Raw genomic sequence first — 27,627 nt, 5'->3', positions numbered from 1 at the left:
AGGATGGGGAATGGGGGAGGGGGAGTAATTGCCAGAGGCTGCCGATTGGCTGGCTGTGATACTGCTGTTTCTCCAGCGCGGCGGCATCAGTGAGGATGCTGCAGAAGCAGAGCGAGTGGCGAGCTGCATTATCCATCTGAGAGGAGACAGGATGCTGCAGGCTGGTCTGGAGGGGACGCGACTATCCGGACGCTGAGTCCCTGAGGAAATCAACAAGGCGACACGCAAAATATCTGGAAAGGATCTTTAATCAACATAAGGATGCTGGAGGTCTGAATTTACACTTAAGATGCAAAATATTTGTTGTAATTCATTTACCTAAATCGTAATCGTAATGTATTTGTAGTATTTATTGGTCACACACTGCTTTTTTTCCAACTGGTTTGAAGAAACATCTAGAAACGGGATCAGCGTTGATTCTCATCATTTTCATCATCGCTTATTCTCAATGAATCAATTAAATTAGTCAGAAAACCATCAAGTGATTCCTGCATTTGGAGAAAGAAATGAAGTTATTCAAACAAATTCAATATTTTATTCAAATACTTTTGATAATTCCATTATTTAAGTTTGCTCATTGTTGCGTTAATAATCCTGTGGTTCAGAGATTCATCAAGTGACTCCTTTGTCAAGATCCTAATTATTGTAAAGTTCCATGTTTTATCGGCATAAACAGGTACAAAGTCCCGACTTCAACTTCCAGCTCTCAATATGCTTGAAGTTAAGAAATACCCAGTTTTAGGATAAATAACCCTCGTTCAACGCCGCACAAATAAAAAAGCTGGGTCATTTGTGTTTTTGTTGGTATGAGTCAAATAATTGTGGTCCATATGGAATAACCCTTGATGACTTTTACAGAGAAACTGATCTGTAATTTCTATGTTTTTGATTTGAAGACAACAACAGGCCAGAGTTCTGGTGCAAGAACAGAGAGAGAGAGAGCGAGTGTGTGTGTGTGTGTGTGTGTGTGTGTGTGTGTGTGTGTGTGTGTAAAAACCAGTAACAGCCTAGTTTTCTATGTTTCAGGAGTGAGACTAAGCTAGATTGAAGCTCTGTGGAGATGTGACGGAGCATGGAGGACATGGAGGGATGAGAGGTGGAGGGAGGCCACAGTCACTGGAACGCAATCCCCTCTTTGTTCGAGTTCTGTTGAGGACAGCAGAATCTACGTATGGGGTGGGGGGGGGGTTCTTTGGGAGATTAAATGGATGGTGTTCTTCAGCTCCCTGGTTTACTGGTTCTGAAAGAGGATTGAGAGGATTGAAGAGTCAAGTGGGTCTGGAACGTGAAACTGGTCTTCAGCGTACAAAACCACATGGAAAAGCCTGTTTAGTGTTGCGTTATTGGAAGCGCACCAGAACTCTGCTGGACTGACTCTTCATATCCACTGTCAGTTCAACCTGCGTTATCCTCAGGAAACAGGTAAACCAGGTGATCCTGATCCCCTCCAGGACATCGCTCATTTTCACTTGTTCTCCTCAAACTTGACACAGCTGGAAAATCAGGTGTTCGGCGTGTTGCTGCAGGACACGCTGAACCCAGTGTGACCCACTCCAAGTTCAGAAAGATCATTGGAAAAAGGTCTGAAAGTCAAACCGATGCAGAAATAGAAATGAAAGACATGACATCATGTCTTTCATTTCTTTGATGTTAAAGTAACTCACTGAGGTGCATGAATTCCTCCTCAATCTTCAGGTTTCTGAGGTCCAACAAGAAAAGATTGCAAAACTGATGATGTCACAACCAGCAGTGCAACTTCTTCCACTAAAGATACATTCAGGAAGTTAAAATAGAACTGTTTTTCCTCAAAAACTGAAATATTTGAATTCATTTTGAAGCACAAACTATGAGAGTAATTCAGATGCTAAATTTATAATACAACATGTAGTAAATCTCATCATTTTTGTTGGAAAAGCACAGAAAAGATTTAAACATTGCACTGACAGAAATATTCAAATACAGTTTTTATGATGTTAAAGATTCTCCTGCCAACTGAAAGCACAAGAAATATTTAGACTGAATTCTCTTCCATTGTCAGCATAGAAAATAAACGTTCTAGATGTGCGTGTGAAAGTTCGAGACATTGATGAGGGAACAAACAGCCGAGAACCTTCACTGATGCTTGGATGAATTACTGAGTTGCTGAAACCCTTTACTGCCAGTGGAGCTCTCCTCCTCCTTCTGCTCCTCCTTCTGCTCCTCCTCCTGTGGCTCCTCCTCCTGTGGCTCCTCCTCCTCCATGGTCTAGACAGGATGGTCTAGAAGGGGTGAGCTTGAAGGAGTGATTCAAGAGGGGTTGGTGTAGAAGGGTGATGTAGAGGGGGTGAGTTATGGGGGGATGAGCTACAGGAGGTGGCTTAGAAGGGGTGGGCTAGAGGAGTTTGTCTAGAAGGGGTGAGCTGTGGGGGGGTCAAGGAGGGTGAGCTGGATGGTCGGCCTAGAGGGGGTGAGCTTGAGTGGCTGGTTTAGAAGGGGTGAGCTATAGGAGGTGGTCAAGAGGGGGTGAGCCAGAGGTGGTGGTCCAGTTGGGTGAGCTGGGGGAGGGGGGTGAGCTTGAAGGCGTGGTCTAGAGGGGTTAGTCTAGACCAGGGGTGGGGAATCATGTGCCATGGAGGGCTGTGTGTATGCAGGTTGTCCTTCCAACCAAACACTTCAACAGGTGATTCCGCTGATGAACACACCTTCATCCACAGAAGAGTGTTCATCAGTGGAATCACCTGTTGAAGTGTTTGGTTGGAAGGACAACCTGCATACACACAGCCCTCCATGGCACATGATTCCCCACACCTGGTCTAGGGGGTAAGCTAGAGGGGGCAAACTAGAAGGCATGGTCTAGAGGGGGTGAGCTATGGGGGGCATTAAGAAGGGGTGAGCCAGAGGGAGTGGTCTAGAGGGGTGAGCTAGAGGGGATGAGCTAGAAGGTGTGGTCTGGAGAGGTCGGTTTGGAGGGCGGTCGTCTAGAAGGGTGGTCTAGAGGGGGTGAGCTATAGAGGTGGTCTAGTGTGGTGAACTAGAGCGGTGAGTTAGAGGGGTTGGGTGTCTTTTTTGCAGCTCAGAGAAACAAATTATAATTTTTTCTGCAAAATTTGTGCTTCGTCAGAATGTTGGTGACATCATCATCGTCTTTCTCTACATTCCTGAGGAGGGGATTCTTCAGCTGCCTCCACCTCCTCCAATACAGGGCTGGATCTGCCTGAGCCCTCCAGGGATGATAGCGCCTCCTCCTTCTGTCTTCTCTTTGTTCCAATAAAGATGGCAACCGCTTTTCGCTGGTCTTCAGAGTGTCAGACAGGAAGTGACAGAAGTACCTGCAGGACCAGAGATGAATGAAGTTCCACGTTCCGTATTACTGCTGCAGTTTCTCACCTTCACGCATTTGCTCTGAAATGCTTTGGCTACTTTGCTGAGAGCAGATTTCCATCTCTCTGGTCAACATGGATCTCTAACATCAGAGTAAAACCCTGAACGTTTTAACAGAAAATAGTCTAAGAACCTCATTAGAGTGTCAAAGGTCAGCTACAGGAGCGGAGTTACTGGCGGCTGACGGAGGAGGCCAAAAGAGACAAGCAGACGTCACCATGGGCTGCAACATGTGTGTGGTCAAGCGCCCGGAGGAGCAGTACAGGATCATGTACCAGGTAAGAAAAGTTCTACTTTTACATTCTGCAGTAAATGGCTCCACCTCTTTACTCTGTTGCTGATGCTTTGCTAACCCAAAACCCTTCATTGCCCCTGGAGGCTTCGCTTGTCAGCTTGTAGGTATATTTTGACCAGGTGTGTCAGGGAGCTGGAGGTGATGCTATCGCTTCATCCTCATAGCGAATGTGTCCAATTGAAGCCAGTAATGGAATTGAAGTGAACTGTGGAAACACCCCTTCAGTTCAGTGTGGTGGTCAGCTGGACTGGTTCCAGTTCTCCTTGCATCAGGAGGGTTCTTCAGTTCTGGTCTCTGGTGGGGAGTTGTAGGCTTCTATAACTCTGAGGGGGTGTGACCTTCTACAGGGTCATTGAGGTCACGTGACCTAGTTGGTTCTATGTGGGTCTTCATGGCTGGGAGGGTCCAGGTGTGGATGGGTGTTGAGGTTCCTGGGGTGGGGCTCAGGACAGTGTCGCAGGTGGGGGACAGGTAGTGATGAGGCCTCATCCTCTGCTCAGGGTCGGGTGCTCCAGTCTGACCTAGAGCAAACTCTCTGTCTCCTCTGGTCCAGATGTGGACCTGCAGTTCCCACAGGAACGTCCCTCCTCCTGGTGTAAGGGGATGGCAGAGTCTGGACCTGCTGTACAGAGCTGGTTGGTCTGCTGGTTTTGTGAAGTCTTCAGCATCTGTTTTGTGACTCTTTTTTGAAATGGCAAAAAACCCTCAGGCAAGCGTTTAAACAGTTTTTTCAACTTGTTTGTCTGATTTCAGCGTTTCTCTGTACGATTCTTTAACATGCATCAAGTCACGTTGATGAAAACCCGACTTGGGTGTTCTGAAGTCATGTCGCATGGTCTTGCACGCTTTCTAACATACATATGATTTCTCCTGCACTGGTGAATTCAATTGGCACCAGTAGGTGGCACCAGAGGTGTGCCCCTGGTTGGTGGCAGCCACACACATGGGTAGCCTGGACACAGTCTCTATGGCAACGGTCTCTATGGCAACACACATCCAACACAGAAAGATCAGACGTCCAAAGTCGTCTGACGTCCATCCTCGTCTGTTTCTCTTCCTGTCCATGCGCACTTACACACACACACACACACACACACACACACACACACACACACACACACACACACACACACACACACCCCACATCCTCTTTTCCCTTGGCTGTTAAATTTGTCTTGGTGGGAGGCTGTTGCCATGGTAACCAATGTCATTAGGGAAGTGATATTTAAGCTTTTTCACACTGGAACTGGCAAGCCTTCTGTAACAAGCACACACACTCTCTATCTCACACACACACTCACGGGGAAGAGAAGGAGAAGGAGAAAAAGAGAGAGGAGGACAGACAGGGAGAGAGGAAGAGAGAGAGAGAGGGCGAGGGAGAGGGATACAGGGTCATTACAGCGGTGCAGTGGCCTGCCACCTTCCTCTATACAAACCCTGATCAGAGCAGTAGCTGCAGCTGCTAGCTAGCTAGCTAGTTAGCTAGCTAGCTCCTGGGTACAGAGGGAGCAACAGCACAACGGTGCTGAATGCAGGCTGAAGTAATCCTCCAGTGGCGAGCTGGTCCATGTAACGTTGCCCTGGTAGTCAGGCACTGCAGCAAAGATGAAGGTTCTGTCATTAATCTGAAGAGTGTGTTTTAGCTGTGGGGGCGGGGCCACAGCTGCCCATCCCACTGCAGTTGCACCAGGGTCAACTTCAGAAGGGGGGGCAGCAACGCAGGACAATGGAACTGATCATAAGCTCACATGTGATATGCCTGAGGACGCTGACGGACCAACATGACCACCATGACTGCTTCACTCCAACTAAGAGTTGGTAGTGTCATGATTCAGTCACATGACACACTGACTACACACGTGTCTCACCACAAGCATGTGTATCCATCCATCGGTCAATCCAGTTGTCTGTGTCTCCACACGTTGGTCAGTCCACCCATCTGTCAGTCCACATGTATGTCTTTCCACACATCTGTGATTCTACATGTCTGTCTGTCCACCCGCTCCACACGCCCTCAGTGCGACAGGCATGTGCACCCTTCAGTGCACATGCCTGTCTCTCCATCCGTCTGTCTCTGCACGCCCATCAGTCCACATGCCTGTCGATCCACCCATTTGATTTGCCACACACCTGTGCGTCCACCCCTCTCTCTCTACACATCTGTCAGTCCAGCTGTCTGTTCCTCATCAGGACCCTTCAACTCCCACATTCAACAAATCTCCAGGACGCCTTCTTCCATCTACGTAACATCGCTAAGATCAGACACATCCTGGCTCAAGAAGATGCAGAAAAACTAGTCCCTGCTTTTGTCACTTCCAGGCTGGATTACTGCACCCCCCTCCTACCAGGCTGGACTAACAGGTCCCTAAAGACTCTCCAGCTGGTCCAGAATGCTGCTGCCGTGTGTTGACTAGAACTGGTAGCAGAGACCAGGTCTCTCCTGGACTGCTTCTCTGGTTGGGATTTGGTGCCACACAAATAAACCTGACTTGACTCCTCATGTCTGTCAGTCCACCTGTCTCTCTGTCCACCCATCTGTCCCTCCAAATGCCTCTCAGTTCACAATAAATATCTCCACACCCTGTTCTAAAGTTCTAAATAATTGCAGAGATTCAAAAATTATTGCTTATAGCCTACAATTCAGCAACAACAAATACTGCCAGTACATGTTAAAATAGATGCTAACAGCTGGCAAAGGGCAGCATATGAAGAAATCCTAATACCCAGAAGTGAGATTTGGTTAAATGCTTGAATCAGGTGAACGTTCACCAGCAGCTGAAGATATCAGCAGGTTCAGGTCTACATCAGATCCACCAGTAAACACCAGACCGGTGGATGGTGGAGGTTCAGTTCTACATCAGATCCACCAGCAAACACCAGACCGGTGGATGGTGGAGGTTCAGTTCTACATCAGATCCACCAGTAAACACCAGACCGGTGGATGGTGGAGGTTCAGTTCTACATCAGATCCACCAGCAAACACCAGACTGGTGGATGTTGGAGGTTCAGTTCTACATCAGATCCACCAGCAAACACCAGACCGGTGGATGGTGGAGGTTCAGTTCTACATCAGATCCACCAGTAAACACCAGACCGGTGGATGGTGGAGGTTCAGTTCTACATCAGATCCACCAGCAAACACCAGACTGGTGGATGGTGGAGGTTCAGTTCTACATCAGATCCACCAGTAAACACCAGACTGGTGGATGTTGGAGGTTCAGTTCTACATCAGATCCACCAGTAAACACCAGACTGGTGGATGGTGGAGGTTCAGTTCTACATCAGATCCACCAGCAAACACCAGACTGGTGGATGGTGGAGGTTCAGTTCTACATCAGATCCACCAGTAAACACCAGACCGGTGGATGGTGGAGGTTCAGTTCTACATCAGATCCACCAGTAAACACCAGACCGGTGGATGGTGGAGGTTCAGTTCTACATCAGATCCACCAGTAACCACCAGACTGGTGGATGGTGGAGGTTCAGTTCTACATCAGATCCACCAGCAAACACCAGTAAACAAAAAACACATTCTGCAATGTGGCGGCTGCAAACAACTACTTACAACAGGACAGTGACCCACCAAAAACTCCATGACATATTGACAGGGAGTCTGTGGAGATGAAGCAAGTCCTGAAGGTAATGTTCGTGTGTTTGCCCTCCAAGAACATTGAACACTGTTGTGCAACGACAAAAGCACTTGCATTGATGCACACTAACATTAGCAACCAACGAACTTGATGGCAGTGAAAGAAAAACGAAAGAGCCTTTGTTGCCTTTATGACTTTCTCTTTGTTTTCTCTCTCCTTGATTTCATCCTCCTCCATCGACCTCTGTCTTCCCTCTCATTAGCAGAAAGGATGGAGCAACTCCCTGCGGCCAGTGGACAGACATGGAAACGAGAAGGTAAGACACACTTGGCGACAGCATCCATCAGCCTTCCATCGGTCTCCTACACAAGTCACCAGTCCTCTTCATCAAGGCTCCTCTCCCATGGAACCACTGATGGATGGAGAATAATTGCCCCCTGACAACACCTCCACAACCTTCACCTAGGGTTAACGTCACACTCATCAATAATGTTGGTTCCCAGCAAGAATTTCAACCATTTCTTTGTGGCTGTTTGCATTTCACCTTCCACTGGTGTGCACCTCCATCTCTTGCTCGATTCGTGCCAGGTTGCTCCGCTCATCATTCACTGCTGCTGTTTCTCAGCTTTAACATTTTTTTCCCTTGTGTTCATGAACAGATGTGATTCAAAATGGACCAAAGTACAATATTAAAGTCTACTCAAGTAAAAGTTAAATATATATTTGAAAAAAAATTCAAATAGTAAAAGTATACAAAAAAGTACAGGTATACAAAAAATACTTAATTACAGTAACCTAAGTAAATGTAATTAGTTACTTTTTACCCATGCTGATGGTGTTCATGTGTCCTTGTTTGTGTACAAAATTCAGACATTAATGTTTTCAGTCTTTAACGTGTTTGGAGTCAAAATGCTCGTTTTGGTTTATTTTCATTTCCAATTTTAATTTCAAGTCATGATTGGTGTTTCCATGGCAACGCTGCATGAACTCTGCTGTTTCTCCGGCTTTCCATCAACACAGTAAGTTAGCTAACCTTGAGGAACCCTGGAGTGCCAAAACCAGAGAGGAAGAAAGCATTGGTGTCAGGTTTGAGGAAAAAGACTCATCCAAACCTTACAGGCAGTGTCTTTATTTATTATTGATCAGATTGAACTTGAACAGTTTGTATTTTATCATCACATTTGTATGATTCTTCTGTTTAAACATTTAATATCACCATTTCAACCCCCCCCCCCCCCCCAACCAGGTCAGAGGAAGGAGACACTCACAGCTCCCACTGGACCCACCACAAAGCTCCCTGGAGGCTTTGCATCACCTTGGGCCCATCCACAAGAGTCACAGGAGGAAAGGTGCTTCCCACTGTTTACTGTCACTTGACTACAAAAGAGGGAGCACAATGTCAATTTATTTGCACTGTCCAATGATTCGTATTGTGAGTGCTGTAAAAAAATAGATTGAAATCCCTGACATCAGAAGTACTTTGTCTTTACTTCGCAGCAGTAAACACATGAATACCATTACAACATACAATAAGCAACATGGTGACAAGGCTCTTGAAGCGAAGTGTGGATCCACCTTTTTAATTTTATTCATATGTGTGTGTGTGTGTGTTCTATACTCTTTATGTATCTAACTATCTATCTTTATGGATATATATGTGTGTCTACATCTGTAGTTATAGATATAGACACACACAAACATTTGCACACACACACTTATCCGTCAAATCCGTCAAATATTCAGTCTTCTTCTCCCCGTGCCTGCTGGCTCTATCTCTGATATTCATGTATGCACTCTGTTCTACAACATATAAACATAAAACTGTTACCAGCTCTCAGAGCTGTTTCTGCCTGTTCACAGTGTCGAAAAGATTTACTTAAAGGTTTTTTTTATTCTGTCTTTCAGGGACGTTTGTGTGCAGTGCTTACGGCACCAGCAGCACCTCCATCTCCTCTGTTGCCATGGTAGCCATCCCAGACTGTGTCGACAATGCCACACAGACGGACCTCAGCTTCCTGAACATTGTGAAGCTGTCTAGGAGCAGGGATCCCCACCCCACCTCCACCTCCTACCCACCACCACCCTCCACCCCCCCCCCTCACAGGATCAATGAGTTGTACGTTTGGTGGTTTTGTGAAATAAATCATTGGGGAAGTGTGTTCATGTGTGTCTGATATGAAGGTGTATTTTCTTCCCTCAGCTGTGTGTTCCAGTACAACGATCCAAATGACTATTTTGACGTGTCCCACCATGAAGTAGACCGGCAAGATGACCTGGAGTATGAGGTGAGAACATCATCCAGCTTCCCACTCAGTTCCAGTCTTGTGACATCCCCCTTCCTAAAGGAGTGATGAGGGAGGACAGATTCATGAGGGCAGATGAAGGAAGCCATGTCAGCCCCACCCTCATCCTGGATGCAGACTTCCTGTCCTCCTCATCTGCTCTCTTTTCCCCTCTAACTCATTTCCCTCTCTGCAATGATTCTGTCCTCCCTAAATTACTTTATTGATTGGCTTCTTACCCAAAATATTCCCATCTTCTAAAATCTCCAGATTTCCTGTTTGTTTCTGGTTGAAATAACACATTCTTTGCTGGTACTGTCAAATGATTATGCCTCGCCAGTTGTGGGTCAGAGGCAACGTGTTGTTAGGTTTCCTTCTGTCTCGTTCTTGTTAACGGCATATCTCTCAAATACTTTCAGGGAATTTGAGTTTAAACTTTTGAGGTCGTAAAAGATCATAAGGGAGAAAACAGAAGAAGCCTGGAACTAATTCGTAGTAACGTTGAAATCATGTGACTGTTACACAAACAAACGATCTTTGAAGCTTCTTTTGTAACAAATGACTTGGCCATAAATGAAACTGAAGATGGAATTTAGCTGTCTGTTTGAACTGGTCTGAACTGGGGTTAAATGGTTGTGGAGGACTCTCCATGGGAACAAGCATCAGAATACTGAGGGCATCTTCATCTTTGGTCCCGCCTCAGGAGGTGGAGCTCTACAAGTCCAGTCAGCAGGACAAGTTGGGTCTGACGGTGTGCTACAGGACAGATGAGGAGGAGGACCTGGGGATTTATGTTGGCGAGGTGACCACAGGAAGCTGCTACTCATCCCTTCATTCTAATTCCTTTTCATTTCAGCACCAACTGAAACAGAGGTTTCATTCTAGTCATGTTTTATTTAACATCCACCCACAACTGTAGGTGAATCCAAACAGCATTGCAGCAAAGAATGGACGCATCCAAGAAGGAGACCGGATCCTTCAGGTATTCAGTCATTCTTTACCTTCATCCTGACAGGAGGTGCTCTGGCCCACCCTCCTTTCTTTTGTCATACTTGTGTCAGTGTCTCTCTAGGTGAGCTCTGATCTGTATTCATATATGAGTAGCTAACTGGTCCACTGGCTCCATTAATCAAGCTGTGGAGATGAGCACCAGGAAACCTTTGGACAAACAGGTGTCAGCCAGGTGAAAGGATGGGAGTACATACAGTATGTCTGTATTTCTATATCTATGTATGGCTCGCGCTCTCACTCTCATTCTCTCTCTCTCTCTGTACACACACATATATATACTGTATATGTATATATGTATATATACTGTATATATACTGGCTTGTACAGTGGTTAAGTCAATGGACTTGAACATTGGCCATCCCGCAACACATGACATCCAAGGTCCGTGTCAGTTGCGAGAGAACCAAGGCAATCTGGTGAGAAATGGGATACTGGAACAAGACACATTTGGAAGAGGGCGGAAAAAGTGGAAATGTTGGAATGCTACTATACAAGCAATCCCAGAGAGAGAAGACATGCAGAGAATGTGGGACCTTTGGATACTCAAAACCTGAAATCGAGGCTAACAAAAAAGCAAGTGTTAGCCCAGTGTTCCAACTTTCGTAACCGGAAACTACTGAGATCAGTCAGGTACAACAACAACGCTACGGTAAGGGGGAGCCAGGACCATAGGTCAAAGGGGGGATGTCATCATCACCCCCACAAACTGAGACTGGGTACCATGCCCCAATTGATGCAAACAGCCTCAATACAAGAATAAGAAGAATCCTGAAAAATCCAACTGGAATCCTGGAACTGTGTTGAGCTGTCAACACAACACCCATGGCAACCATCACAGATACCAACCAGCTGATGCACAGTACGGCAACAGTAACATTGGAGATGCTAGGGTACCAGCTAGACATAGACATAGAGCATAAAAAAACAATACCCTCCATGAAAGAGAAGGCCAAAATAAAGGCAACAAAAAGAGAAGTTAGCCAGCTGCAGTGGGGAACCATGGTGAATAGAGGTCTGCCCTGGAAATACACCAAGCTATCCATACCACTTGAAAGGTCTAACAGCTCTGGCAACTCAATTGAAGAGATACACCAAGGAGGTAGAGGCCAGGAGAATAAACAAGATGTGCCAAAGTGTATTCTCAGTGGCAGTGGAATAACAACCAACCAGACCCACCAAGAACTGAGATGGAAATGTCCTAGAGGGGCATATAGAAAGAGAGGCATCACACAACACTGATGCACAGTGGCTCGTGGACCTGAGAACTGACCACAGGAACCTCCCAGAACAAGAACCAGTAACCATCTGTAGGAGAATGAGAGTCGGGACACTACGACCACAAGTGGGTGTCAGGTTATTTTGACCAGTACTGATATTAAACCAAAATTAAACATGTCAACCTATCTCACCAAAAAAGGAAACATCTGGGAACATTTGGAATAGAGCCGAGTATACCACATACACATTCAGTGGGGACATCACTCCCATTGCACACTCATTTTTGTACATTTGCACACCCCTTGTATTTATCTTTACATGCTATTTATGTTAAATTCTCCTTTGTTCTTGCTGCTGTAATGATGTAAATTTCCCCATTGAGGGACGATTAAAGTTGTATCTTATCTTATCTTTTTTGGTTGTAGTCCAATCATAACTGAAATTGAGAAATGTATCATTCCTCTTTGGTATATAAGCTTTGCCAAGAAGTCTGATAAACAGGATGAAGTCATCACGTACGGGAACACATACACACACACACACACACACACACACACACACACACACACACACACACACACACACACACACACACACACACACACACACAGCCTGACTACAGTATAAAGGTATGTCATGAATCTGTAACTTTGGAAGACGTCTCTGACTGCATTGCTAGTAGGGCTCGTCGCTGTGAATAAAGAGATTGCCCACCTGACACCTGAGACTCAGTCCTCTAATTCCTCTCATCCACCTATTCCGCCACGACACATCTCAGTGGCAGACGTCCAAAACAGAGTTTCAAAGATGAAGAGCTGGACAGTACCAGGCCCCGATATGATCGACACATACTTGCTGAAGAAGCTAACTGCACTCCATAAATGCTTTGCAGCACAGATGAACCAGCTGCTAAGGAATGGGACGCACCCAGAGTGGTAAACCCAGGGTAGGACAGTCCTGATGATGAAGGACCCCCAGAAGGGACCCATCCCATCCAACTACCGACCAATAACCTGCTTCTCCACAACATGGAAGCTCCTGTCAGGTATCATAGCAGTTAAGATGAGTTAGCACGTGGGTCAATACATGAACAGGTCTCAGAAAGGAATTGGCACTAACACTCAAGGAGCCAAGAACCAGCTACTGCTTGACAGAGCAGTCACCTGAGACTGTAAGAGCAGACAGACCAACCTGTGCAGCACCTGGATTGATTACAAGAAAGCCTACAACTCAGTGCCACACACACCGATACTAGAACGTCTGGAACTGTACAACATCAACAGTAAACTGAGAGCCTTTGTCAGAAACTCAATGGGGATGTGGAAGACGACCCTAGAGGCCAAGTCAAAGCCAGCAGCCCAAGTTAACATCAAGTACAGCATAAACCAAGGAGATGCACTGTCACCACTGCTGTTCTGCATCGGCCTGAACCCCTCAGTCAAATCATCACAGAATGGTTATGGATACCGATTCTGAAGCGGGGCAACAATCAGCCACCTGCTCTACAGGGATGACATCAGGCGTACGCCAGGAATGAGTGAGAAACTGACTCACTAATCCACACCACCAGGATCGACAGCAACGATGTAGGGAGGTCATTCAGATTGAGAAAATGTGGCTGGATGGTATCAAGGAGAGGCAAGACGATCAGAACCGAAGGGGTCGACCTACCAGAAGGGAATAAAGGTGACATCCAGAGCAGCGACAAGTACCTTGGGATCCCACAGGCTGATGGAAACCACAAGGAGGCAGCAAGGAAGTCAACCACTGCCAAAAACCTCCAGAGAGTAAGACAAGTACTGAAAAGTCAGCTGAATGGTAAGAACAAAGTCTGAGCCATCAACATGTATGTACTGCTGGTCACCAGATACCTGCTGGGATCATAAGCTGAACAGGGGAGGAGATAGAAGCCCCAGACATAAAGACCAGGAAGCTCCTCACCATGCACAGAGGGTGACACCCTGAGTCCAGCATCCTGAGGCTGTACACTAAGCAGAAAGAGGGAGGACTCGTGAGCATCAGAGCCACTGTCCAGGATGACACATCAAAAATCTAAGATTACATCAAGAAGATGGCCACTCAGGACAACTGCTCAGTGAATGCCTCAGACAGCTGGAACCTGGTGAGAGTGAGGAGGCAGAGGAGCAGACGTGGACGGACAAGCCCCTACTTGGCAGGTACAACCACCAGATTGAGGAAGCAGCTGAAATCAAGAAGACCTCCCAATGAATGGAACACGCTGGACTGAGAGACAGCACAGAGGCACTCATCATGGCAGCACAAGAGCCATGGAGGCCAAGGTCTTACCACACTAGACCAGACCCAAGGTGTAAAGATGCTCCTGAGACAGTCTAACACTGGTAGCAGGGTGGAACATGCTGGCCACTAAAGTGTACAAGGAGAGGAACAACCAAGTGGCGGGGATAGTGTACAGAAACATCTGGACCCAGTATGGACCAGAAGTACCCAGATCTCAATGGGACGTACCACCAAAAGTTGTTGAGAACAACAGGGCTAAGGTGATCGAAGCGAAGTAAAATCTGGTCAACTGGACGTAAGGTGCTGTGGGATCTCAGCTTCCAGACTGACAAACAGCTACTGGTGAACCAACTGGACTCAGTAGTGGTGGACAAACAGCAGAAGAGAGCAGTGGTTATGGATGAGGTGACACCAGCTGACATCAACATCAGGAAGAAGGAACACGAGAAGGTTCAGAAGCACCAGGGGTTAAAAGAACAGCTAGAAGGGATGTGGAAGGTCAAGGCTGACATGGTCCCAGTTGTAGTAGAGCACTCGGGACAGTGACGCCCAAACTGGGAGAGTGGATCCAGCAGATTCCAGGACCAACACCTGAAACCTCAGTTCAGAAGAGCGCAGTCCTGGGAACAGCTAAGATACTGAGCAGAACCCTCGAGCTCCCAGGCCTCTGGTAGAGGACCTGAGCTACTACAATACAGTCAAATACAATCATGCTAATACTAATGGTCATAGCATCAGTAGAAAAAAAAATGGCTTCCATGGAGACGAGCCTTCAGTGGCGTTCTTTGGTTTTTCTGTGATGTAGCTGACCCTATTACAACATTGACATTTACGTCTCTAGGAGCTGCCAGTGTTGATTCGACCCAACTGTCAAAACCATACCCCTGTCTTATCTACATAGAACATATTTCAAGCCAGACAAGATGGTTTCTCGTTTGATCTTGTGATGTCATAAACTTGATCATAATGAGGTTTTTCTTCCAAACGGTCATCACACTGAAGTCAGAGAAAGGGATCGAGTGGATGAAGGCATGCCAAAGTGATGACTCCTCCAAGGCGCTGTGGTTCAGTCTGGGCACAACAGGAGACATCGGCATACTTGGGATTCAAGCCATTCTGAGCTATTTTGGCTTCACTACCATATGTGTCAACTGTTTTCTGCAAGAGAGGCTGATCTCACAAAAACGCTGAAAAGTTGGAAATGCGATAACAATAGGTTGGCAGCTCCTGGCATTGCTATGGTTACCAGGTCAGGATGAATAATATCAGAAGCAGTTCCTATGACAGCTACCATCATAGGCAGAAGGGTCTTGAGAATAGACTCATCTCTGTCTCTCAGTGACTAACCTGACATACGGTCCTGGCAAACACACCTGCTGCAGATAGTTTTTCAAATATGAGCAGAGTCACTCATAAAGGACAAAGATCAACTTCTCATGAAGTTCTATTTTTATTTAGCTGAAACATTTCTGGGTTTCATTTTCTTGATGGTTGATCTAAGTTGTAACTGGTGTTTGGCTTGATCATGTTATATAAATAGCAACAAGCGGGTGGTGAGGTAATGCAACAGTATTTGACTAACCAACATACGACTGCTGGTGTTGCTTCCAGTTTGGTTTGGATGTATGAATGTGTCACTGCACTCGCATCCTCATCTTCTCCACTGGAGTGTTTATTTGGGGAGGGGATATTATCATGTCCAACTCCTTGCCATCACGTGAAAAGATGTAGCTGTTGACTGTAAACGTGACAGAGGAGGCACACAGTAGTTGGCGATGTTCTGCAATGACCAGGATACTTTGGTATTATGAATTGGTGATGTACAATTCAGGAGAAAAATAGCAAAAACCAATAGCTACTGAATGCTTAGTTGTGTACAAGAAAGCTGAATAAGCATGACTGAAGCATAAATATCCATTTAGTCAAACTCTTTGTGATCCCTGTTGTGAAGTGGGTAAACACACCCACCCACCCCCCCACCCACACACACACACACACACACACACACACACACACACACACACACACACCTGTAATATTAGCCTGTACGTTAATAAACCATTAATTACCATTAGTGATGTAGCCTTATTGATAGCTGTCTCCCTTACAGATAAATGGCATGGACATTCAAAACAGAGAAGAAGCGGTGGCCATTCTGACTCGAGAGGACAGCATCAACTTTTCACTGCTGCTGGCACGGCCTGACATTGAGGTGACACGCTACCAACGTGCTACCGATGACCACAACATGTTACCAATGTGCTACCAACATACTACCAGTGTGCTACCACGTAGGGCCATATTAGGGCCATATGAGGGCTATCCATTATAGGGCCATGACAGGGCCATAATAGTGAACAACAGTGAAGCAGCAGTGAAGATTCTGTACTACATTAACTGGGTTTCCAGTGCGTATGACTCTTTTAAGCAAGCGTTATTGTTGTTTGTTGACAAAAGGAATTCACCACATATGTCAACATCAACTGACTCAACAACCCAAAATTGCGAGATGATCACAATCAAATCTTAATGGTTTTACGGCCTGGGGAAGCATTATCTGGCTGAGGAGAGGGAGTTCTACAACCTGGAGACTGAAAGCTTCAAGTCACCTGATCAACAGAGGTGATTAGTTTGATGTGAAATGACAGAAAATTGCAGTCAGATGAAGACTAAACATGCGGTTTTGCTTGACATCTCTTAGATATGGTCAGCAGGGTTGTCACCACTCAAATGCCAGCAGACGATTCAGCTGATTAATGATGATTGTCACTGATGATGACTAACACATCATTGGGTGTGGCAGCACTGTGAACATCTGAACATGACAGTCTGATCATTGCAATAATGATCAGAACCACACACACGTTAACACAAGCTCATTCTCCATTTTCGGCTTTCCTTTTGCCACCTATTGACCTGACCCCGATTTGAGAACTTTCCCTCCAATGAAGAGTCGTCCATGAGTCATAGTAGAAGAGACATCCAGCTCACAAGTGAAACACATTAAAGCTAAGTCACCCCCATCAACCTGTGTCTCACTGTCATTCCAGAAGGAGAACCCAGTTGATCCTGATGAGGGCATGAGGTTGACTCTGTCAGGAGGTAGAGCCTTCCACCCAAACACCCGAGAGTCCTCCAGCTCCAACACCTCCCCTCACATCTCTGGTTATTACCGCCTTCTCCATGTAGGAGGAGGAGGGGGGTGTCAGGTGGAGGATGAGGAAGAAAATGATGAAGGTGGGGAGGAAGGAGTGAAGAATGTGAAAGAGCACAGGGACCTGCCAGCCACCCTTCCTCCTCAGCTGAACCAGGTGCCACTTCTGTCCACAAGCCAGGAGCTGGACAGTGGATTTGGTCGCACCGATGACAGCACCCGCTATGAGGAGTCCTCTGAACATGACCTGCTGGGAGACCAGACCAGTGCCTGCAACACCAATACTACCAACACCCCTGGTAGCACCAGGAAGTTCAGGCCAGTTGTTTGGAAATTTTTCTCCCCAGAACCATGCTTGTGGTTCATGACTGATGGACAGATGTCCCTTGGTGGCATTAGTCATGGGCGTGAATGAAGAAATCAGATGTTTTTGCTTTTATTGAATAAGCTTTCTGCTCTGATCTTCTACATTCGATACAGATCGGAAGAAGCTCAGTGCTGAAAACGCTCAACATCCTTGACTGAGAGATCATGATTCCCCAGTCCCGTAGATGCCCAACCTTAAAGTAATACCTCACCTACAAAGTGTATTTTTCCATTCAAGTACTCTCTAATAGGAATCCTGAGCTCTGATGTTTTTCCCTCTGGCATTACTTTAGTGACTCCAGAATGCGGAAAGATCCAGCCACGTACATTTAGCATGAAGCTAATGAAGCCTGTTGGCTTACAGCAGCTAAACTGTCCAAAAACATTTTTCTGGACAAAGACCATGTTTTTGAGTTCATGATACCTATTTGTGAGTACTTGAAAGGCTAAATATACTTTTTGGCTAACATGCAGTGAAAAGGAAGTTTAAAATTCAAGACAAACCACAATGTTGCCTTGACCAAACAAAAGCTCTGAGTTGAAGCCATCTTTCTGTGAGCCCAGCCAGCATCCCAGCATCATGACACATTTTTGTTCTTCAGGAGTGACAGTCCATTCGATGTCATCCCTGATGGAGATGTCATGTCATAAAACCTTCCATGTGTCATTTATTTAAAAACAATGTATTTTTTATCCATTTTGAGGAATTGTTGCTTGCTTCATCCTCCTAGACCCAGCCCCAGCCCCGGCCCTGGGTGTGTCAGAGGAGACACCACCCTTCCTTTTCTCCAACTGCAGCTCAGCTCAGACTCCCTCCCTGGCTTGGACTGGGCAGTGGAAGGAGGAGCAGTGTTCCACCTCCACAAGGTAGATTTAATGCCTGCAATATCTTCCTCCTCAGAACCACGAAGGCGACGATTATCCAAAACCACTCACAAACACCCTCATAATCTGGGTTGGATGAGTCATTGCGCCTGGTGGCAGCGGGAAATGACATGCTGTCACTCACTGATGTCCTCCTCCCAGTGGGTCAACCAGATCCTCTCAGATGTTTCAGAGTCTCCTTCAGAGCCTGGTGATGGGTCAGTTTGAAGACTGAGAGGTTAACAGGGTGAGGAGGCAGCCATGTTTAATCTACAGTTACATCAGATACAGGAAGTCTTTGCTCTGGCACCACCAAGTGGAGGCAGTAGTCGTCTGCTCCTCCCTATCACCTACAGAACACACACACGGAGACACGGGGGGGGGGGGGGGGCTCTGTCCATCACAGCATTAAAGAAGACCAGCGATTAAAGGTTTGACTCCCTGATTTTGATTTGCTACCCACAAACAAGATGAGAGAGTTCATCATTCTTCCCACGATGAATTATTTACAGTTTTATTCTCTTCTCGCGATTGTCTTTTAACACAAATTGAATGTTCTTTTGAATGTTTTGTCTTCTATTCTAAAGCACTTTATGCTGCAATCTATGTATACAAATAATTCAATTTATTATTAATTTTATTTTTACTTTAAATATAATGGCTGCACGGTGGTGCAGTGGTCAGCACTGTGGCCTCACAGCAAGAAGGTTCCGGGTTCGAGTCCCAGCTCGGGCGTGGGATCTTCCTGGGTGAGTCTCCATGTTCTCCCTGTTCCTGCTGGGTTCTCTCTGGTACTCCAGCTTCCTCCACAGTCCAAAGACATCAATTTGGGGACGAGGCTGATTGATTCTCTAAATTGACCGTAGGTGTGAATGTGAGTGTGAATGGTTGTTCGTCTCTATGTGTTGGCCCTGCGATGGACTGGCGACCTGTCCAGGGTGAACCCCGCGTCTCGCCCGTAGATGCTGGGATAGGCTCCACCCCCCCCGCGACCCTTACTAGTAAGGAATAAGCGGAAGACGATGATGGATGGACTTTAAATATAATATGGTCTCTTGGCTTCACACTCTCTCTTTTCAAAAAAATATAGACTCCGTTACACCCTGAAGCCCAATGCTGCCTCCTGCTGTCAGTTTATATTCTGCAATAAATCCATGGAAATGCTGAAACTAAGATAAGTTTCTCAGAAAACCGTTGCCAACCTCTCACTATATATTGAACTTAATCAATAAATAAGTTGATGAATACTTACAGGAATAATTATACACATAAATGACAGCAGGCTACGCTCTTACTGGTCATTTTTTTAATATATGGGCGCCATGGCTCAGGGGTAGAGTGGCCACCTGGCAACCGAAGGGTCGCTGGTTCGATCCTCGACCCCGGTGACCATGTCGAAGTGTCCTTGAGCAAAATACTGGACCCATAATTACTCCTGATGAGTAGGTTGGCACTTTGCATGGCAGCTCCACCATCAGTGAGTGAGTGTGTGAGTGAACGGGTGAATGAGACGACACTGTAAAGAGCTTTGAGTGCTGCTGAGGTAGAAAAGCGCTGAATAAAATTGAGTCCATTTGTTCTTAATCAGCTGTGGGAAAGTAGCAGAAATAGGACTCCATCCATCAACCCTCCATGTTCTCCCTCTTATCCTGTTAAGGGTGGTGACGGGTGGAGCCTATCCCAGCAGCCTTCAGGTGAGAGGCAGGGTTTACCCAGGACGGGTCCAGGCAGGGCCAACACATATAGACCACTAACCACTGCATCACTGTGCCACCGACTGCATCTTATGATTTATATTTTAGTTATATGTTAGTTTAGGCAGCCCGGTGGAGCAGCGGTCCTCACTGTGGCCCCCAGCTAGAAGGTTGTGGGTGGAGCCCCGGCTGCAGCACGGGGTCTTTCTGGGTGAGTCTCCATGTTCTCCCTGTTCCTGCTGGGTTCTCTCTGGTACTCCAGCTTCCTCCACAGTCCAAAGACATCAAGAGGGACCAGGTTAATCCAGACTCTAAATTGACCGTAGGCGTGGCTGGGAGAGCCAATGGTTGTCTGTCTCTATGTGTTGGCCCTGCCATGGACTGGTGACCTGTCCAGGGTGAAGGCTGCTGGGATAGGCTCCACCCCCACCACCCTTAACAGGAGAAGAGGGAGAAGATGGATGATGGATGGATGTTTATACATTTAGTTGATCTCTGCTTAATGGAGCCCTGCTGCAACAGGCTTCTAAAATTGTCCAGTCACTCAGCTCTTACTTTGCTGTCCATGTTTCCATTTGTGGCCTTGTGTGTTTTCTGTTTTTGTTTTTTTCCATGTAAAGAACAGATAAGCAGATGCAGTCGCTGCTATGCTAAAGAAAGATAAAAGTTAGAATGTTAATTTTACAATTTGATCAAATGAAAAGGAAAAGCAACAAAATATTGCAGCTGCTTTCTGCTTGCTATATTAAAAAAGAAACATGGTTGAAAAGAAATGAGGGATACTTTCCATGATTCTATGACAACAAATTTAGAGGAATTAGATTTCAAACACACAGCAGTTAGTCTTCCTCCAAGCCACCAAAAGGGTTTTGCTAAAGGAACTCTGAAATGAAGAGTTGAATGTCAAAGAGCTGTTTTCATTTCATTATCAAAATAACCTGAATAAAATAAACCTTGAAATCTTCCGAATAACAGATCAATTTTTCCTGAAATATTGTGACATGAGATGTCCTCATATCATATTAATAACACCTACAAAATTATGCTAATATGTGAGTGCCTGACCTCTGACCTCCAGCTCTACCCCCCCTACCTCCACTAGAGCCCCCTAACCATGATGGGAATGATGCCAGGCCTGACAGACGAGGAGTGCCAGCGATACCAGGACCTGTTGGACATCAAATGCCAGTACGACAGACACAACATTAAGTGGCAGGAAGACGCTGATGCAGAGGAGACAGATGGGAAAAATGGTGGGCAAGAAGAGGATGAACAAGAAGATGCTGCTTCCACTTTGGACCAGAACTGTGATGAGACTGTGAGCGAGCACGAGATGGCGCTGATTGAAGAGGAGCTGCGCCACCTGGAGTTCAAGTGCCGCAACATCCTGCGTGCTCAGAAGATGCAGCAACTCCGAGAGAGATGTCTGAAAGCCTGGATGATGGAGGAGCAGACGGTGGCAGCGGGACGGCCTGGCCCTCTGCAAGCAGGTAACCAATGTTACGTTCCCCGAAAAGCAAGGGGATGGGGGGAGGTAACAATAGATAAATTAGGCCGGGAACAAAGGGGCCCAGGAAGCAGCGGTAAAGTTAAATAACAAAAAGTCGCTTTTATTGACAAAGTAAATTAAAGAAGTCCAACACAAAACGAGCTACTCCAAACGGGAGTTTGCCACAAAACCAAGAAACTCTGAAGAAACTCTCAGGAAGCTCAGCAAACTCTCAGGGAACACCTCAGCTCTGTCACCACCGCACACACAGCTGAGTCGGCACACGCGCCCCGGTGAATGGCCCACCTCCACCAGTTATCAGCCCCAGTCGTCTTCAGTAGGTGATGAGGGACACCTGGAACCAGAGTCAGCCGGGGAAAAAGGGGCAGCACCTGGGAAAAGGAATGAGGGAGACAGACACCACCCACACGGCACGTGACACCCTGACAACATGTTCAGCAGACCATAAGACTTGATTACCCATCATTGTTCATCATTTCTCCACAGTTATGACAACCCATATAGAATATGGTCATCTATCGGGCTCTAAAACAAATACACGAAAGAATTCAGGTTATTCCTTTAACTATAGAATAGACCAAGCAATGAGGGACAATTATGAGATCAACTAGGAATCAAATTCAATAAAAGATTTGGGAATTAATCTACCTTAAGATTTAGGACAGTTAAAATCCATCAACTAGGCCCCTTTGCTCAACAAAAAGAAATCTGATATTAGCAGATGGAATCTGATACCTAAAATGGGCATTACACAAAGTGGAGGTGATGAGATACTGCTGAGGCCTCTGTAACTGTTCCAGAGTCTACCAGTGGAGGTAACAGAAGATGAATTCAGGGAATGGGGTAAAATGAGGGCGTCACAGTGGAGCAGTGGTCCTCACCGTGGCCCCCCAGCAAGAAGGTTGTGGGTGGAGCCCCGGCTGCAGCACGGGGTCTTTCTGGGTGAGTCTCCATGTTCTCCCTGTTCCTGCTGGGTTCTCTCTGGTACTCCAGCTTCCTCCACAGTCCAAAGACATCAAGAGGGGACCAGGTTAATCCAGACTCTAAATTGACCGTAGGCGTGGCTGGGAGAGCCAATGGTTGTCTGTCTCTATGTGTGGGCCCTGCCATGGACTGGTGACCTGTCCAGGGGGATGGCTGCTGGGATAGGCTCCACCCCCACCACCCTGAACAGGAGGAGAGGGGGAACATGGAGGGAGGGATGATGGAGGGAGGGAGGGATGGATGAAGAATGAGGAAAGTTGAGGACTGGTAGAGGTTATACACAAAATACATGGGATGGAAAAGTTAACTTTCTCTGTGAGACGGGAGATGGACAGATTTAATAGAATTCGGGAGTCGAGGGAGCGGAGTACATAAAAACAATTTGGTCAGAAATCACCTGTACATAATGGAAAGAAACCCTTGTCATATCTTTAGAAGTTGTTAAGTTAATCTTACTTTATTGTACTGTATTCACAACACTAGTGACATGGTAAAACTCTGCTCAATTAACCAGTCAAAATGTATGATAGAATGTAAGTATCTACTGTGTCCTGGACATAATTTTATTTGGGTACATGAAAAGGCATTATTCTTAGTTTTGATTCAAAGTATAGACAGAGGAAGAGTGTCATGTTTGATTTAAAGATACGATATCGAAAGAAAAAGAGTCAGAGAGAAAAGTGCAGAATGTTTTGAAAATGTTGCATAAAAAGCCAATTAAATAAATCCTTTCTGCTGAAAATGTGTCGAAAAAGGTTAAATGTTGGATTTGAAGACCTGGTGGAGATTCAAGTATTTTCCAACACCAACATTTCTGGAGTCACTTTTTCAGGTCAAATAAACCAACTGTAATTATTTGCAGGTGTGGACGAAGATGAGGATGACCAAGATCCTCACCACCATGAGCTGTCGGCCATCAACGAGCTGCCGGAGCGCGAACGATGGGAAGACAAAGACAGCACCAGCGCCTATAACACTGGTGGGGAGAGCTGCCGCAGCACGCCACCAGTTAGCACTGAGCAGTTCCCACCTCTCCAGGAGGAGAAGCAGGATGAAGGTGGGGGACAACTGATGTCACCGCCTCCTCTCCTCCCACTCAGCCACCTCCCCCCTCTGAACTTCCCCCTCACCCCCCAGTGTCATGGGCGGGATCAAGACAGAGACAGACACCACTCAAACCTCAGCTGCTCATTCTCTCCACACACCTGCAAGAAGTATGAACCAGCTGTTGGCTCAAGATCCACCCCTTCAACACCCTCAAAGTTCAGGTTGACATGTTTTTGAAAAGAAAAAGCTTAGTTTGCTGTAAAACATATGTTTACACACTAACAACCTCATTGCTAAATGTAAGAATTGAGCTCCATAGATGAGAGGAGGGTGTCTCAAGCGTGTCCAACTAATATTTTTGTCTTAAATTGAAATTCAATCTGCCTTTGTCAGGTCCGGAGAAGCAGGGCCAACTTCAAGAAGGGGCGGGGTTGATGGAGGGCAGGGCTCCAGAACAGGTATGTACTGTAATAGCAGTCATGTTAGCATCTAACAGGATATAACAGTTAGATAGCTTAGATCTTTAAGTTAATATTCGCTGCGTAAAAAAATGTTTTGACTTATGATAATCACAGGTGGAGCCACCATCAGGCCCGGATGTGGAAGTGCAGAGTCCAGCCCCTGTTTCACTCGCCGACACCACAGTCACACCAAACCATTAGAGCGGCACCAGAGCTGCCTGGCTCTCGTCTCTGAGGGTCTTCTGGACCCTCTGGACCAACTGAGAGAGCGAGGGAGGGGGGAAGGCAAGGAACGAGGTATGGGTACTGGTAGCTGTGGACCAGCCAGTCCCAGGGATGTCAACAGTGACCCCTGTGGTGTGGAGGAACACCATACAGCTTCACGGTTAGGGATGGCCCGACCTCTTGGGCTAATGCACTCTTCACAAACAGCCTCACCACAGCGCATGGAATGGAAGGTAAACAATCACGTTTTCATATAACATTCATTCATTATTCTCATCTTTTAGATGAACCAGGAGACTGAATTGTCCTCTTTGTGCTCAGGTGAAGATCCGCAGTGACGGCACACGCTACGTGGCAAAGCGACCGGTGAGGGATCGTCTGCTGAAGGCCAGAGCCATCAAGATCAGAGAGGAACGCAGTGGCATGACGACTGACGATGACGCCGCCAGCGAGATGAAGCAGGTGGAGACTATCTAAGAGTTCGGAATCGAGATTGTTATACTCACTCTGCAAAAGCTAGATTCGAACACTTGTTGTTAAAGTGTTTCGTTTCGCCCCAAAATCAACGTCACATGTCAGACAGATTTACTTTCACCAAGGTGCTTCTAGTTCGGTAAACACGTTTATGTAGTGGTGATGTAGTGACCTCGATTTATCCTGCCAACATCGTCATCTGGTTAATCAGCAGTGTTCTTGAATCAAGGTATTAATTTCCAGAACTATGTGAATACTGTGAGTACTCCTGGCACCAACACCATCACCTGAATAAGGGGACACAGGCTACCATCTAGGGCTCAAACAACATGGCCAGAATAGAAATACACACCCTGAATGTATTTGTGCAGGGACGCTACTGGAGCAGAGAGGAGAGGAAGCAGCAGCTGCTAAGAGCCCGAGAAAACCGCCGAAGACGAGAATTCATGATGCAGAGCCGGCTACACTACCTGAAGGGGGTCAGGTAGAGAACATCTGGATCTCATTCAGGATTTGACTTAATATAGAAGTGTTTATTCATTGCTGAAGAACTGAGAGGAGGCAAGTTAGTTTGATAACTCAGTCAAGACAGAAACTTCAAGTCCAAGGTGATTCATGTGTTTCATATGGAAATGTAGGAGAAGGAGAGTTACGTCACCATTGTGACGGGGGGTGGAGGAGGGAAGTAGACCCAAGAGCAGACTGAGAGTGGGACGGTGCACAAAAGAGGTTTATTGATAACGGAGGCTTGAGACGGGGAGGCTGGTGACTTGAGGCTTGAAACTGGTGACAAACAGTTGGTGACTCTAACACACCAGGACGGCACATTAGTGCAATATACAAACAACGGCCCAACCCCAAACAGGGGAAAACACAGGCGTTAAACACAAGAGGGGAAACGAGACACAGGTGGTGCTATCACCCAGGTGAGACACATGAGGTAATCACAGGAGGGAGGTCAGGAAGACAGGACATGACTACAAAATAAAACAGGAAGCACGAGACAGGGATCATGACAACTATAACCCAGGTAAGCACCAGATCATCGTTATGATTATGACCTGTACCAAGGCTGGTAAATGTCCATTCTTTTCTAGTATCCGAGATCGCCTAAAAGTTAACAGGATGAAACCGTCACGCCACACACACACACACACACACATTCTGACTTACCATAAAACGTAATGTCATGATGTGTAACGTTGGAAGACGTTCCAGAACGTCCTGTAACGCAGTCAGAGACGACAGCATGTTCAGGTACAGGTCCTCATGATCGGGCACTCACTCCTGGTTATAGTGACCAAACTGTCATTCTCCTACGGAAACAAATGGCTGATCTCTGCTTTTACATGTGGTCCATTTTAAGAATAACTTTGGAAAATTTATCTGTAACACCAGTGGTTCTCAAACTACAGGTTGGGACCCCATAGGAGTCATACTCGTCTAGGGCTCGTGTTCTTCTTACAGTATAATGGGAAGTAATGGTTGTTGGTTTGATTCCTAGGGACACCTCTGGCACTGAAGTTCCTCATTCGTACCCGAAGTGCCAGCTTCTCCCCCCGCAGGACACCCCTGAACACAGCAACATCCTATTACTGAGCCAGAAAAAGATCACGAAGAAGAGGAACCGCAGAATTCTGGACAACTGGATCACCATCCAGGAGCTGCTGGCTCATGGGTCCAGGTCTCCGGATGGAAAGAAAATCTACAACCCTCTGCTCTCTGTGACCACAGTGTGAGCCAAGCAAACGAGGAGGATGAGCAGGGAAGTGACAGACACAACCCTGAGCTGTCTGTGACACGACGCAAGTGGATGAGAGCTGCGTGATGGACCAGGAGGATCCTGAATAGTTCAGAAATTCTCCTTGAAATGCAACCTGGATTCTCCATCTTAATAATAATAACAATAAAACATTTTATTTAAAGGCGCCTTTCTTGGTAATCAAGATTGCCTTACAAAGCACATTTTAAAAAAACACATCTAAAACATCAAAACAACAATAAAGGATAAAAATAAGAGGAGGCACAGAGATTTCCATGAAGTTGGATACACAGATTTGAACAGCTGGCTTTGAATCGTGGTTTGAAGTGAGTCAATGTGAAATGTAAAAATGTGGATAAATGTGCTTTTTGGTTTTGATATTCATGTTCGTGGTCCTGGACTTGAACCTGACCCAGATCCTACTAGTCTGCAGAGTGTCCTTCATTTTAATAAGTTGACTAAAGATTCTGTGAATTTTTCTCTTTCATGTCTCTTCAGTAAATTACAAGGTCATTAGGGGCTCTTCAGCCTGCCGAGCAGCACAAATGGGCCAAGTTCCAGGAAGTTCCTGTTGTTATTGATACTGGAGGACCACTTTATCATGCAACAAGGGAAAGTAATTTGCAGTGGAACAGATTGTTTACCGAAACCACATGGCAAAAATTACATCACTTTAAAGGGACGCACCCACTTTCAGGGAAAGTCTCTCATTGTCCATCGTTCCCAGAGACACACCAGAAGATAGAGACCCTGCTCCGGGTACCTGAGCCCCAGGCTAATTAGCTTAGCCCAATGGCTGGTAGTGGGTGGGAAGTGTTAGCATCAGCTAGCTCAGGCCCAGGCTGGTTAGATAGACTGCGCCCAGTCAGGAAAGTAGTTCCACTAAATGACAGTTTTTATGAAACCATCACTGATTCAAGAGCAGATCAGAAAACAACGACAACCTTACGAGGACATTTTTTTTGGTCTGTTCATTTGTCTTGTGGAAATAGAAGCATTTCTCTGATTTCTGATATGTTCAGCTTTACATGGTCAGAGTCCAAACTGGGGGTGCAACAGAACCGTCAACTT

General features: G+C 46.2%; 1 protein-coding gene across 8 annotated transcripts in view; it reads left to right on the top strand.

Annotated features, from left to right (window-relative positions):
- The first annotated feature begins 81 nt into the window (after positions 1-81).
- LOC147255274 (PDZ domain-containing protein 4-like) overlaps positions 82-27,627 on the top strand; it is a 27,568-nt gene continuing 22 nt past the window's right edge. The window contains exons 1-19 of one of the 8 annotated variants that reach the window (XM_086212862.1): positions 1,181-1,431; positions 2,039-2,267; positions 3,101-3,638; positions 7,508-7,561; positions 8,492-8,594; positions 9,151-9,361; positions 9,446-9,530; positions 10,231-10,329; positions 10,447-10,509; positions 16,126-16,227; positions 17,066-17,487; positions 18,267-18,402; positions 21,196-21,583; positions 23,450-23,855; positions 24,028-24,092; positions 24,210-24,553; positions 24,642-24,782; positions 25,166-25,278; positions 26,299-27,627. The exon at positions 26,299-27,627 is cut by the window's right edge and continues 22 nt beyond it. In XM_086212862.1, the coding sequence (XP_086068988.1) occupies positions 3,579-3,638; positions 7,508-7,561; positions 8,492-8,594; positions 9,151-9,361; positions 9,446-9,530; positions 10,231-10,329; positions 10,447-10,509; positions 16,126-16,227; positions 17,066-17,487; positions 18,267-18,402; positions 21,196-21,583; positions 23,450-23,855; positions 24,028-24,092; positions 24,210-24,553; positions 24,642-24,782; positions 25,166-25,278; positions 26,299-26,533 (3,027 nt within the window). In that variant the 5' untranslated portion in view covers positions 1,181-1,431; positions 2,039-2,267; positions 3,101-3,578 and the 3' untranslated portion in view covers positions 26,534-27,627. Of the gene's footprint in view, positions 271-1,180; positions 2,268-3,100; positions 3,639-7,507; positions 7,562-8,491; positions 8,595-9,150; positions 9,362-9,445; positions 9,531-10,230; positions 10,330-10,446; positions 10,510-16,125; positions 16,228-17,065; positions 17,488-18,266; positions 18,403-21,195; positions 21,584-23,449; positions 23,856-24,027; positions 24,093-24,209; positions 24,554-24,641; positions 24,783-25,165; positions 25,279-26,298 lie in introns of those variants that run through there. The other 7 variants (XM_086212860.1, XM_086212865.1, XM_086212863.1 and 4 more) reach the window with 7 other exon arrangements.

The sequence above is a fragment of the Aulostomus chinensis genome, chromosome 9, assembly GCF_037954235.1.
Source record: "Aulostomus chinensis isolate RoL2024-O1b breed Wild chromosome 9, RoL_Achi_v1.0, whole genome shotgun sequence".
Classification (NCBI taxonomy): Eukaryota; Metazoa; Chordata; class Actinopteri; order Syngnathiformes; family Aulostomidae; genus Aulostomus; species Aulostomus chinensis.
This window is presented reverse-complemented; position numbering and strand designations above follow the sequence as displayed.